General features: G+C 37.6%; 1 protein-coding gene across 4 annotated transcripts in view; it reads left to right on the top strand.

Annotated features, from left to right (window-relative positions):
- Positions 1-14,078, top strand: part of TGDS (TDP-glucose 4,6-dehydratase) — a 1,159,807-nt gene that overhangs the window by 151,420 nt on the left and 994,309 nt on the right. For 2 of the 4 annotated variants that reach the window (XM_048853325.2, XM_048853315.2), the window contains exons 4-7: positions 3,595-3,685; positions 6,604-6,746; positions 10,734-10,832; positions 12,736-12,795. The exons of 1 other annotated variant lie outside the window; for it this stretch is intronic. In XM_048853325.2, coding sequence (XP_048709282.2) covers positions 3,595-3,685; positions 6,604-6,746; positions 10,734-10,832; positions 12,736-12,795 — 393 coding nt within the window. Of the gene's footprint in view, positions 1-3,594; positions 3,686-6,603; positions 6,747-10,733; positions 10,833-12,735; positions 12,796-14,078 lie in introns of those variants that run through there. One more of the 4 variants, XR_012668860.1, reaches the window with a different exon arrangement.

The raw sequence follows: 14,078 nt of genomic DNA, 5'->3' as shown, positions 1-14,078 counted from the left end.
AAGTTATTGATGGTGGATTTGCACAGTGGCGTTTCGAATTGTATTGGGGTCATTGATGGGACCCAGGTGTCCAGTCTTTGTCCCCAAAACCAGACCTCCAAGTTCATTCGGAGAAAAGTGTATTTCACCAGGATGCTGCAAGACCTGGCTGATCGCTATGGAAGGGCAACCAGGGTTAATATGGGATAGTGTGGGAATCTGTGATGCTAGGAACTTCAGAAACTCAGCATTGTTTTATGCAAGGAAAAATGGGACACTTGCTCCCAAGACCACTATGAACGTGAATGTTGGTGTGATTCCCCTGTCATTCTGGGAGACTCAGCTTACCTGGTTTATGACGGCTTACTGGGGGCTTAGATAGGAGAAAGGAGCTACTTTGTTAACATTGTGAACATCAAGAGACGGTGCCTCTGCAAAATGTTCCAGCTGGTCAGGGAGCCAAAGTCGAGGATGTGAATGTGGCATGGCTGCTGATGTAATAGGTATGTAACTTCATGTGTATGAGCTTGCCATGAGCTGGAATCACAAAGGGGTGTACCTGGGAACATGCTAGTATTTAAACAGGATGGTGACATCCAGTCAAGATGATCCCAGAGCAGTAGAAAGCATACAGGTAAACAGGCTGACCTAAATGTGAAACAGTGCACTGTGGGATGGCAGTGGAAGGACTTCCAGAAGTGGTATGGTTAATCTGAAATAGGGAAGGGTCCATACAAACCATATTCCAGTATAACTCACTCCAAAATAGTTGCGTATCTTCCAAAGAGGATTAATTAAAGTGGGATAAGATGCCAGATAAGGTTAAAAAAAACCCAGTGTGTGTGGACATGAGGCAATTTATACCTAATAACTTTCCTATATATAGACAAGCCCTACCATTAGGGTTTCTCCTGCTGTTTCTTCAGATAAAATTAGGTTAGATGGTGTCCCCTCTTCTTTTAAAAACAATATACTGGTGTAGTAAAGAGCTTCTTTTCCCTGACAGATGAGGGGGATTGTTCTGCAAGTTACTTAAATCTTACATGCCTCAGCTTCCTCTTTTGTAAAATGGGGATAATACTTCATTACACACCTCACAAGGGTGTTGTGCGGATTAGTTAGCTGATGTTTGTAAAGTGCTTCTGAAACTGGGAAGAATGTTAATGTAAATAATTGAGCTGGTGATATATTTTAAGATTATGAGAGCATACTACAAAGTATTTAGTTATACCAAGTATTATGCGCTATGCATTGCAAGGACCAAAACCAAAAGCCTGCAGGTTCTAATATATGTGTATAATTTTAAGAGTATTAGAATTGTTCAGCATTCCCCACTGAAAATTACTGAAATTTTGATGACTCAAGGGTGTATTTCTCTGGAGGTAGAATAAGGAACACACATTATTTTAAATCCTTCATCGACTTTTTGAAAATGCACTGGTTTCCGTAAAAATGGGAACTCAGCAACCTACAGTAGAGTTGTCAAAATCTGTGAACCTTTAGTAGCAAAGGCTAAATAATGCTGATGCTGTTTAAAGAACATTTACTAGTGTGTGTTAGCTTTGAGGTGGAGAAATGGGAAAATGTCAACCTAATGTTTCCCTAGTGTGTGTTTTGGTGTGTAGTATTTTGAGCAAAGGTAAACTAACACCTTTGCCTGTGTAGTTATACAGAATAGTTATATTATTGGAACTATTGCCAGCCAGTTCTGAAAACTATGAACTGGATCCTAGAATGATCTTCAGTTCAGTTCATCTTCCTTTTTTTAAAGCCAGTAGGTGTCACTGTTCGTTCACTAATTATTCATAACATCTTTATGGTTTATGTATAGTATAGCTAAAACTTGTAAGTAGCTTGAATATTAGTATAGGAGATGTTTATAAAATTTCTAGTGGTGATAATTTAGCGTCATATTTAATGGGTAATGTACATAAATTAATCCTGAGATTTAAAAATCAAATATGATTCTGACTATATTGGAGAACCTTGCTTGAAAAGCATGAAGTACATTTCTATTTCCTCATTTTTAGAGGTAGCTATAGTTTGTTCTCTATTAATGCATAAACTACAAGAAAGCATAGTTTTTGAATCACTTTTAAAAAAAATTAGATACGTGATTCTTTTCTTTGTTTTTAGCAGTGCTTTTGCTTGCTCTTTGAAGACTTACTTTTTTCCTATGGGCTGTTTTAATTTTCTGTTAACTGACTTATTCTTTCAAATAACAGAACTTTTGACCCTGTGGCTTAGCCTATGAATTCTGGCTTCACGAAGATTGTTTTAGGGGAGAGTTTTTTCACTTGCTGTTTTTGTGATAGTTCACATTCCAATTCATGAAAATGCACATTAACTTCGAAGTGTAAGTGCTGAAGTAAACTAATTAGATAATTTCAAAGATGTAATTTTTGCAGTTTTCTCTAATAAACGTAGTGTCTCTTGCCATTGCTAATTCACTTAATATTTGTTCTGTGTAATTTAAAAACTATTTTAACATTGACTGCAGCTAGTTCTAAAATTTAAGAATATCCTTCTTTTATCATCACCAACAGGTTCTGATAAGGAGGCTGTTAGTTTGAATTCCCCCCTCCCCTCATGAGATTGTGGCTTTTTAATATGAACTTTATTCAATTAATGAGTATAGGTTAAATTAACTGGTCATTTTATGTTTAAAGTAACATTTCTGCTATTTTAAGAGTATGGCTAGTTTGACTGCAAGTATGAGGGTTACACAGTATTTTATTTCTTTAGCTATAAAATGTGTTGAGGGAACAACTGAATGACACTTGGACATGATTTGGTAATTTATTTTATGTAATAGCTTATTGTAAGTATCAACAGAGTACTTCCCCTATGATTTTATGTTTCTAGATTAACAGTAGTTGTGTTATAGGGTATTACACACTGCCCAATTTGTATATCTTGCTGACCTAATTAGGCAACTGACACAGCTATTTGCCTTGCTATTTGAAGAGTGGGTTAGGAGTATGTTGGTGCAACTGCCAGTAGAATATGTTTCCATCCAAAATGAGAATTTGGTGTGAGGGAAGAGAAACCATACTAGCTGAAATGGAATTGTTCATCTCACGGCTCCCCATTCCCTTCACCCTCTTCAGAAAAAATACATATTTCTATCTCATGAAAAAGGAAGTTTTTGAGTTAAAAATTTCCAACTATAATTTAAGAGCGTTAATTCAGGGCAGGCAGAGAGTCTGGAGGGGGAGAAGACTTCTAGTATATTTTACAGTGATAGACGGCAATGCCAAAGGGTACATTCTTCATAACTCTAAGCCAAATTTGTAAAGCCCTTACTCATGCTGGTGAGCATTTACTTATTGAGGTAGTCCCACTTGTATGTAAGTGCTTAGCTCTTTTTGATTCTTGTGTACTATGTTTTTTTAAAAATAAGCTATTCAATAAATATGGACTGACGTGGTAGTATTACAAGTAATCAACAGGAATGCAGTCCTGCATCAAGTCATGGATAAAATGAACAAAACAGACTACATGCTGTTTTCACACTATAGATAAAACTTGGTAGAGTTAAGAGTCGTGACTCCATTATTAAAAGCTGACTTGGATTGCTATCTTTGTTTTTAATCTAATTGTTTTTCTCTTTAGGGTGACATCTGTGAACCCCATTTTATAAAACTACTTTTTGAAACTGAGAAAATTGATATAGTACTACATTTTGCAGCACAAACCCACGTAGGTGAGCATTGTTGCATGTGGTTATTGTAATAAATCTTCTAGGTGTTTTGTTTGAAATAAGTAACCTATTCATATTGATGCTGTTTTCATTCCTGTCACTTCATATTAAACTAAAGGATGATAATTGTCTATTTATTATAGCAACACCAAGTAGCATCGTTAAGGCTCAGGGTCTGTCAGCAAGGCCGGATTAAGGCATAAGATAACTAAGATACAGCTTAGGGCCTCACAATATGAGGGGCCTCTAAAAAAGAAAAAACTGACTCCATTTCAAATGTTATCAAAATTGGCTGATAAATAAAGGAGATGGGGGGGGGGGAAAGGAAATTCTCTCTAAATATAGACACTTTCTTTCAAATATGACAAATATACACATCTGGCTACGCAAATACCCTTGACCTCTGTTACCCTTCACTAATGGTTTGTTATTGACAGGTGGGAGGCCCGGCTGAGGGGAAGAAAAACAATAATTGCACTTATAAAATTAGTATTTTTATGAGTAAGTCTGCTGTCAGTCTCCTAAGGCAGCATTTTGTTGGCCAGCTGCTTCTCGTATACTGTCCCCCTTGGCTGGTAATAGCTGGAAGGCCTCCATCTTTTGTTTACGGTACAGCACGCTCAGTCATATAGTGCCTTCATTCCTGTTTTTCTAAGTTTTCTTAAGAGTTAGTGTGTTCTTTCTTCTTTTGATCTTTTCATACATACTGTTGTATATTTTAGGGCACACCGCTTTCTGCTTTATGCGCTATTCATGCTTCACGTGATTGAATTTGCAGGTGATCTCTTATGGACTTGGGTCGAGTGGCTCTTGAGGATAAATTTGTGTTGGCTTCCCTCTGTCAGTTTCAAGAACCCTCACAGTAAATATCAGAGTGCTGACAAAAAGATAGAGGGTTTTGAGAGAAGTGAAGGAAGATATACTTATATATCAAAATATTCTGAGTACTTGCTGAGAAAGTTATTTCAAACTATGTGCATATATGATTTATAGGCTTTAATAGGCTATGATATTCATTATATTTGCTTGAATATAGGCTAGCTTTTCTCACTTTCTCAATGCCTGTCTAGAGATTACCAGTCTCTCTTTTCTGGTAAATTCTTTTTCTTTCGCGCATATAGCTTGTTATCACTGTGTGTCCGAGGTGTTTACTCGAGATTAATTAATAGTCCTGGAGGAGACAGAGGCTAGAGAAGTGAACACGAAGAGAGCTTTTCTTGCAGCATTTTCTAGGCAGACATCTATCCACCCAAGCATTCTGTGCATCAAAAGTGACAAACTCCATAGCTTATAATTTGAGGACACCATCAGTGACTTTGCTCTCCAAAAATCACAAAGGAAAACGTTTTAAATTTCAGTGTTAAAATTAATGTGATGTGCAAACAGATATACGGCAGGCTGTACAGCTTCCTTTAAGTAAACTGGTCTGTATAGCTGATTTTGTGTTGTAGATATAAAGTTTTCGTATCTACGAATTAAGAAATCTTAGATGAAAATATGTTAATTTGAAGCTATTTTATAATGCAAACAGGCATATTGCAAGACATATGTTTTAGTTAGATTATTATTCTGTTTTTGTATATATGCATATATAAAGCTTTCATGTTCATATATTCAGTGTCCTGTCTGTGAAAATAATATATATATTTTTTTTTATGGTATGGGGCATCTTACACTTGACATAACTTATCAAAATGTCATAATCCGGCCCTTTCTGTCAGCATTTCCATTACAAACCTATTTTCAGAGGTTTATAATCAATGAGTCATGTAAACATCCAGGAAAGTGCAGGACGCCAAAGGATTTAGAAAAAACCCTACACTTAAGTGCCTAAATACGAACTAACATTATTCAATGGAACTGTCAAGAGAAGGTATCAATATGGTAAAGTCCATTATTCACATGCCTTTTGACCACCATTATCTGCTCTCCGCACCGTAATTCATCTCCAATGGTACTGCTACCAACATTCCAGACTGTGAGCAGTTTCAGTCAGCTCCTATTTTCTTAAAAGCTACCAGCTAGAGAAAATATTCCTTTACTTTTTTTTTTTCTCTTTACCATTCTCCCACACCATTCTCCCTCTCCCCCAAGAAATTATACTGGTATTAGGTGCCGGGCATGGTTCATTTTTGGACCAGGGATAGGTTTAAAGTTTAGCATCACAGGACCATCCTGACTAGAATGGGACCTTTGTACCATTAGACAGGAAATTTCCTTCAAATTTGTTTCTTGCACTGTCAGTTCATGAGACTGGGCCTTAAAAGGTTACTTCAGTGCCCTCCTCTCCCTCACCCCACCCTCCTGCACAATACCTTGAACAACTGTAGTACTTGTATTAGGAAAACCTGGCTTTTTGGATTCTGAACTCCTTTTCACAAACCAAGACATTTGGATTATAAGTCATTTGTGAGACTTTGGACTGGGTGATGCCCTTTTTGCTCTCAGGTCAGATGTGAAAAGTGTCACCTCTCCCCTTCTCTATACCCGTTCATAAATTGACCCCCTTCTCTGATGCTTCCCTTTTTTTACTAAAAAAAATTTGGCTTTTGAACAAGTATATACAGTAGTTAACTAACACTACTGTAAAGGCAAATATAAGTATTCGGCAAACATTTTATTCCTGGTTGTAGTTCACTCTGGAATTGGTCATGGTTTGTTACCAGGTACAAATGTTTGTCTTGGAGCAGATATTGGGAGTGTCTATATTTGTCTTTGCCAATTAACATGATTATAATCAAGTAACTCAAGTTAAAACACCACCAGAAACTTTCATCTCTACAGTGCCTCATGATATGGTTCACTGTTAATCTCTTTATGCCAAGTCATCTTTTTAAAGTCTTCAGTGCCTGAATTGAAAACTTTTTTTCATTCTCTACCCTAGTGAGATTAAATTTTAAAATAAACTCATTCCGTTGTAGATCTTTCATTTTGGCGTTCCCTGGAATTCACCTATGTGAATGTTTATGGCACTCATGTTCTGGTCACTGCTGCATATGAAGCCAGTGTGGAGAAGTTCATTTATGTCAGCACAGATGAAGTATATGGAGGTAGCATTGATGAGGTGAGCTTGAAAACACAGCTGTATTTTTTGTACCTCTGCTTGTTTTATGCATATTTTTAAAGATTTCAAACAGAAAAAAATAAGATTTTAATAACTTCCCATGACTTCTGTGAATGAACTATCGTATACTGTCTGTGCTGTTCCTGAAGATGATGAAACTTATAAACAAGTACTGATAGTTACTAAAACATAGTTTAGTAACAGTCTCTTATTCATCATCTTTTATCATTTGTGCATTACATTTAATGCAAAATGCCTAGAACAATGGGTAGACAGTAAAAAAAAATAACAAACAAAAATGCATTTGAAGAAATACATTTTAAGTGGTATGGAAAGAACGTCCTGTCACAAATTCTGCCCAGGGTGCTTTTGAGCCTGTCTTTATTTAAAGAACATTTTGTTCTTTCTGGCATTCTTTGTGTGTTGTCTACTTAGAATGTAAGCTTTATGTGGCAGGAACTTGTTTTGCTATATATTTAAGAGCTTGTGTACATGGTAAGTTACTGTGTAGCAAACCCGGGTGTAAATCTGCATAGTTTGGCGAACTACGCTTTCAAGTAGTAGTATGTCAAGCTGCACCCCTGGACATTCACTGAGCTGTAGCTGTGACAACAGAGGATGTTACTGTGCAGCAATCTAGTGCACTGTAGATTCACACCCTGGGTTGCAGCACAATAACTTGCCATGTAGAAAAGCCCTAAAATACCAAACACGCTTTTGGGCATTTTGTAAAGGGAAATCATGCCTCGCCAATCTACTAGAACTCTTTGAGGGGGTCAACAAGCATGTGAACAAGGGGGATCCAGTGGATATAGTGTACTTAGATTTTCAAAAAGCCTTTAACAAGGTCCCTCACCAAAGGTTCCTAAGCAAAGTAAGCAGTCATGGGATAAGAGGGAAGGTCCTCTCATAAATGATCTGGAAAAAGGGATAAATAGTGAGGTGATGTGCAGATGATACAAAATTTTGATAAAAGTGGTAAAATTTGCAGATGATACAAAACTTAACAAGATAGTTTAAGTCCCAGGCAGACTGCAAAGAGCTACAAAAAGATCTCACAAAACTGGGTGACTGGACAACAAAATGGCAGATGAAATTCATTGTTGATAAACACAAAGTAATGCACATTGGAAAACATAATCCCAACTACACATATAAAATGATGGGGTATAAATTAGCTGTTACCATTCAAGAAAGAGATCTTGGAGTCATTATGGATGGTTCTCTGAAAACATCACAATGTGCAGAGGCAATCAAAAAAGCAAGCAGAATGCTGGGAATCATTAAGAAAGGGATAGATAATAAGACAGAAAATATCATATTGCTGCTATATAAATCCATGGTACGCTCACATCTTGAATACTGCGTGCAGATGTGGTTGCCCCATTTCAAAAAAGATATACTGGGATGGGAAAAGATACAGAAAAGGACAACAAAAATGATTAGGGTATTGAAGGGCATCCATATGAGGCGAGATTAATAAGACTGGGACTTTTCAGTTTGGAAAAGAGATGACTAAGGGGGGATATGATTGAGGTCTATACAATCATGAGTGGTATAGAGAAAGTAAATAAGGAAGTGTTATTTACTCCTACTCATAACACAAGAACGAAGGGGTCACCAAATGAAATTAATAGGCAACAGGTTTAAAACAAAAGGAAGTAGTTTTTCCACACAACACTCAGTCAATCTGTGGAACTCTCTGCCAGAGGATGTTGTGAAGGCCAAAACTATAACAGGGTTAAAAAAAGAACCAGATAAGTTCATGAAGGATAGGTCCATCAATGGCTATTAGCCAGGATAGTCACGGATGGTGTCCCTGTTTGCCAGAAGCTAGGAATGAGCAACGGGATGGATCACTTGATGATTACCTGTTCTGTTCTCGGGGCACCTGGCATTGGTTAATGTCAGAAGACAGGATACTGGGCTAGATGGACCTTTGGTCTGACCCAGTATGGCCGCTGTTATGTTCTTGCACTAAAGAATTTTATATGGCCTACTTTGGATCTATATCCAGTTAACTAAGAGGTTCTCATCTCAAATCTACCAATTTGTAAGGTTACGCATCGTAGCAAATTAGTGATAAGAGAGTCTTTTTCAGTACCAATTGCTTCTAAATTGTGGCAGACCCCACTGGGATCGCAGAGGTATGTTGCTCTAAAGAACTCATCCAGTCTGGGGTATAGCTGTGTGTGGGTCTGGAGATTGCCTTCAAGAAAGTAGAGAGATTGGGTAGGAGGTTTTGTGCCATTGATTGTGTGGATTTTAAAGTTTTCCCACGATAAGTGGTGTGAATTTCATCACCATATCAGACAGAACCTCAGTCAGTTCCTTTACTAAGGCTATGTTTACACTGCACACTTTACAGGAGCACAGCTGTGCCACAACAGCAGTGCCACTGTAAGGTACACAGTGTAGCCACTCTTTGTCCGCAGGAGAGCGCTCCACATCAGCAGTTTTCGTCTGTAAAACTTTTGTCCGTCGGGTGTGTTTTTTCACACCCCCGACCAACAAAAGTTTTACCGATGAAAGTGCAGTGTAGGCATAGCCTAAAATTTGGACATCTGAAGGTCTGTAGATTAATAAAATGCCAGTTGTAGGTTAAGTGGACTAGCTCTGTTGATTCTATTTTGAGTGAATTCTTCTTGCATCTGAGCCCACAAGGGAATAGAATGGCTACGATGCTTGTGGATTTGTTCTCCTTAGGCCTGTGTTAGAGTAGCCTCAAGGGGTGAGGTGAACCGACACTGGGCCTGCAGTGTCAGCCAAATGTTTGTGATGCATAAAAGAGCAGGTGACTTTTTGATGAAAAGTTCATAGATAGTGAAGGATTAATTGACCACTGATGTGCTGATCACCATGAGGTGAAGGTCTCAGTGTTTCTGCTTTGGCCTCATGAGGTAGGTGGCTGGCTGCTGATTGCCCTGGGCTTGATGTAACTGTCTGGGGGAGTCCATTCAAAATACTGTTTGACTGGCAAAGAGGATTCAGATAATTTTTGACTAGAGAGAAGTGAATACTGATGAGTTGGCCTAGTAAGCCTTTGCAGTATGGTGGGAAGATATATTTGTTTTGTAGGGTTCGGGTTTTTGCTTATTGCCTTCTAGTATGTTAATAGAAAAGGAGGACTTGTGGCACCTTAGAGACTAACAAATTTATTTGAGCATAAGCTTTCATGAGCTACAGCTCACTTCATCGGACGCATTCAGTTAATGTGACCTTCTTCATTACTTGTACACTAAATACATCAAGAATATTTCTTATGAAAAGGAGATTTTGACTTCAATGTGAATTTAAGGTAGTGTTCTAAAATAGCATTTTCTTGGCATCATCCATGATTAAAAACACAAAACTCGTACATCTTTATGGCTTGTAGCCGTGCCACCTGAGACAGACTGATCTTTTTAAACTAAGCAGAGTTGGACATGTGTTGTAAGTGGATGGGAGACATTTGAGGAACCAGCTGCTGCGTGATGTGGTGTTGATCCAAGGCATCTGTTCTGCACTGAACTCTGTATGGGCTGATTCCATTGATGTCAATGGGATCTGCCCCTGTGGAACTCTGGAGGATTGAGGTCTAAATAAGAATTGAACTAATGTCCCACCAGTGTTGAGGTATGAATAATATTTATGGTGTTAAGGCACTTTTCTGGAGATACTGGTTTACACAAGACGGAAAACAGAGATCCTTATCCTTTGAGGCTCTTTCACAAAAGGTGAGGTATTTCTGAAAGTGTAAGAATGTTAGCCCTGCTGTTCTGGCCCATTTTCAGTATGGGCATTTATACTCTGCCTTAAATTTCTCCTTTGTTCTCAGCTGAATGATGTATTCTTCACTTCCAGTACTGTCAGACAACTACTGTATGTTTCCCCAGTTCTAGTAGAAATGGTCTGACCATAGCTTCAGTATGAGGCTTTAAAACCATTGTAGGATTCTTTGGGGTGAAAGCTGTTATGTAATGAAAGTTATCATTCTTTTTATTTCAGGAATTTGATGAAGCTTCACCCAAACGACCAACAAATCCTTATGCCTCATCTAAAGCAGCTGCAGAATGCTTTGTTCAGTCTTACTGGGAAAGGTATCAGGTAAGCTTATTCAGGTTTCAGAAGCTATAAGGTTCATTGCAATAGCATCCCTTCCATATATGTCAAAGGAAAATGTCCCACAATGTGTAAACACTGTGTGTAGGAATGTAAGCCCACATTAGATCTGAATGAATTATAGTTTTAAATTGAGTTTGGATTTTGACATAAGTAATAGGCGTGAAGCACATGACCAAAAATAATGAGATTATGAGAAAGAGGGGTTGTTTGTTAAACTTATAGTGACCCTAGAAATATTTAAGGTTTGGGCTGAATACTAGAAATAAGGAAAACATGATAGATTGGATACTAGATGCAGTAAATGATTAGTTATGTAAGTTTGTTTAGAAAGACATGTGGAGTACAGTGGCTAGGGGAAAACACAACAAAATAAGATAGGGAAACCCAGAAGAGAGCAAAGTGTAGCCCTAAACTGTTTCAGGTAACTTCCATTAAGGTCCAATAACCAGTAATGACATTATTTTTTTAGGAGTTCTTGGTACAGAAAAGCACTGACCCTTTTGGAATCATGCCATGATAGAAAGGTACCTTCTGGGCCTGAATCTGTTACATTTTGGCTATTGCTTATAATTGTATCATTGCTAGGGGTATAGAATATAAGGAAGTATATGCTTACATTGATATTCCTGGGGGAATTCCATGCCAAAAAATAAAAAGTTCCATGCACAATATTTTAAAATTCTGCATATTTTATTTGTCAAAATAACACAATATAATCACACCAGTTTCAATTATTTTTGGTCATTTATTTCAAAATGCCTGTCAGCAAATACGTCTGTAACAATACAGACAACAAAAAAGATTCAGGAAATGTTTTTTGACCAATATATTCCTTACTAGGCATATTAATACAGAACTCTGAGTAATAATTCATTTAAACTACAATACAGAATCGTATTTCCCACATCCCTCAGAAGCAGTGCAAAGGCTTGGGGGACTCAGGGGTAGCGGAGGAGCTGAGGGGGAGGGAAGTAAATTGCTGGGAAGGAGCCTGGGTGTGAACTTGGATAGATATTAAATAGGAGGGAGTTGTGTTGGGTATGGGTGGGAAAAATATGGAACCGGTTATTTGTGGGGGCGGAAAGGGATTGTTAGGGAGCTTGCTCCATGCAGACTGGCTGAGCCCTAGCCTCTCCCATTCAGTCAGGCACATCTGCCCCTTGCAAAGATTGTCTCTTTTTTCATTGTAATTGTAAACTTCTGAATTTTCATCTTTCTTCTACCAGTCTATCAAAAATAACTCTAAATGCCCTAGTTTCTAAATTAGAGCTAAACGTAAAAGAAATCATATATTCCAAAGTAGGGGTGTGCAAAGTTACGGTAACCAAATTGCATTGTCTGCTCCCATGGGGAAAGCAACCTTCCATCTTCCCTTATTTATTTTTATTTGAAGCTTTAAATTGCTATGCAGATCCTGGTTTGTTTAAACATTTCAATTGTAAACTGTCTTGCTTCATTCTTCATCATATTTTTTTCAGGCCCTTTGAAGGTTCTTCATAAATTTGTTGTCTTGGGATGGGGAAAACTCAGGAAAAGATGTCTGTTAGTGACCGTGAAACATTTCTTTTGAATAAGAAATGTCACATAAAGGCTCTTTATAGAGTCTACCGTAGACATGTTTGTAGTGTCCTCTAGACAGGAATGCAAATGAGAATGGGGATCAGAAACTTCTGTTGCTGGCTGCATGTCTCCATCTCTAAACTGGAGGTACTTGTCTACTGGCAGGTGTGTCTTGGGGGTTCATTTATTCATAAAGTGCTTCCAGATATTTGGATAGGCACTACAAAATTGTGAATTGCTACTATTAATTGGTCGGTGAAGAAGTTAAGGCAGTTTGGGTCTACAGTCCTTGACAGATAATACTCATGTGCTTAATATTTTAAAGTTCCCAGTTGTTATCACACGAAGCAGCAATGTTTATGGACCACATCAGTATCCAGAAAAAGTAAGTAAGTTAGATGCTTGTTTCTATCTTAACTCTCTAATCCATTGTAAAAAGGTGGTTTAGATGTTTTACCACTGGGTTTTTTTTGTTTTTGGGGGGGTTTTCTTTTGTTTTTTTTGGTCAGAATATACTTACAATGTTTTCCAAAGAAAATAATTTGTATCGCAGGCAAAATGGGTCAAGCTCAATTAGCACCATCTGGCCTAGTCTGATACTAATAACCTACCAAACTAACCACCTAGAATAGATGACTCATGTTGGTTGATGTAGGGGAAAGCGGGAACTACATTTTTCCAATAAAGCATTTGCTAGAGTGTCTCATATACCTATTTGTAAAAAATTCTGACAATACTCAATGCTTCTAGATTTTCAGAGAATATTAGGGTGCCACAGGGATTGGTGTTAATTCCAGTCTTAATTAACAACTCCACTGATAATATGAAAGTGAAGTGAACAGTATGTTTTTTAAAAAATACCTCAGATATGAAAGAAGATGGAGTTGCATCAGTAAAGACAAAAATAAGCCTAAAAAAGTCAAAAATCTGGTCAGAAATGAAATTGAAGTGGATTGCGTTTGTCTAGGTTTATCTTGTGGAAAGGAATAATTCAAAATAGATATTAAATAGGAGGGAGTTGTGTTTTGTATTGCTACTATCCAAATATGGGATACATGTGGGTGATAGTGGATAAATGACAATGAAAGTTAATGCACATTTTGATGAAGAAATGCAGCATTTTGCAAAGGCATATTTGTGCTATTTTTGTGAGGTTGTGCCTCTCTGCACTGCTTTTAGTTCTGACCATCTTGGAAAAATTTAGACAAATTGGAGGTAACTCATAGAAGAATAAAGAAAAAATATTTAGGGACTTAATGGACTGACTAATGAAGAGTCAAAATGAACTAAAATCTATAGCTGTTTATAGTTAGAAAAAAATAACTCCTGGAACAACCATTTTAAAGCTCTGTAGGAAGCTATATGTTTTTGATGAATACTTGGCCACAGCTGTATACCACGATTGCCAACTTAAGTACTTACAGGTAGCCTGGGACTCTTGCTCAAAAATTAGTACCTCAATCTTTCTATCTTTGTGCCTTGTTTGTGCTGTTTAGCTGGCAACTGTAGTAACCATTGTTTGTAGCTATTGATTTGTTACAGGTAGGTACCAGACCACCGGATTTTAACTCATGCTCACAGATGTTTGAGTAATTTTTTGCCTACATGTGGATGTTTGGGTGTGACAGCTCTTTGCAAGGTAGGCTCATACTTGCTCAAGTGATTAGC

Source organism: Caretta caretta, chromosome 1, assembly GCF_965140235.1.
Source record: "Caretta caretta isolate rCarCar2 chromosome 1, rCarCar1.hap1, whole genome shotgun sequence".
Lineage (NCBI taxonomy): Eukaryota > Metazoa > Chordata > Testudines > Cheloniidae > Caretta > Caretta caretta.
Note: the sequence above shows the minus strand (reverse complement) of the source record. Positions and strands in the feature narration are given on the sequence as shown.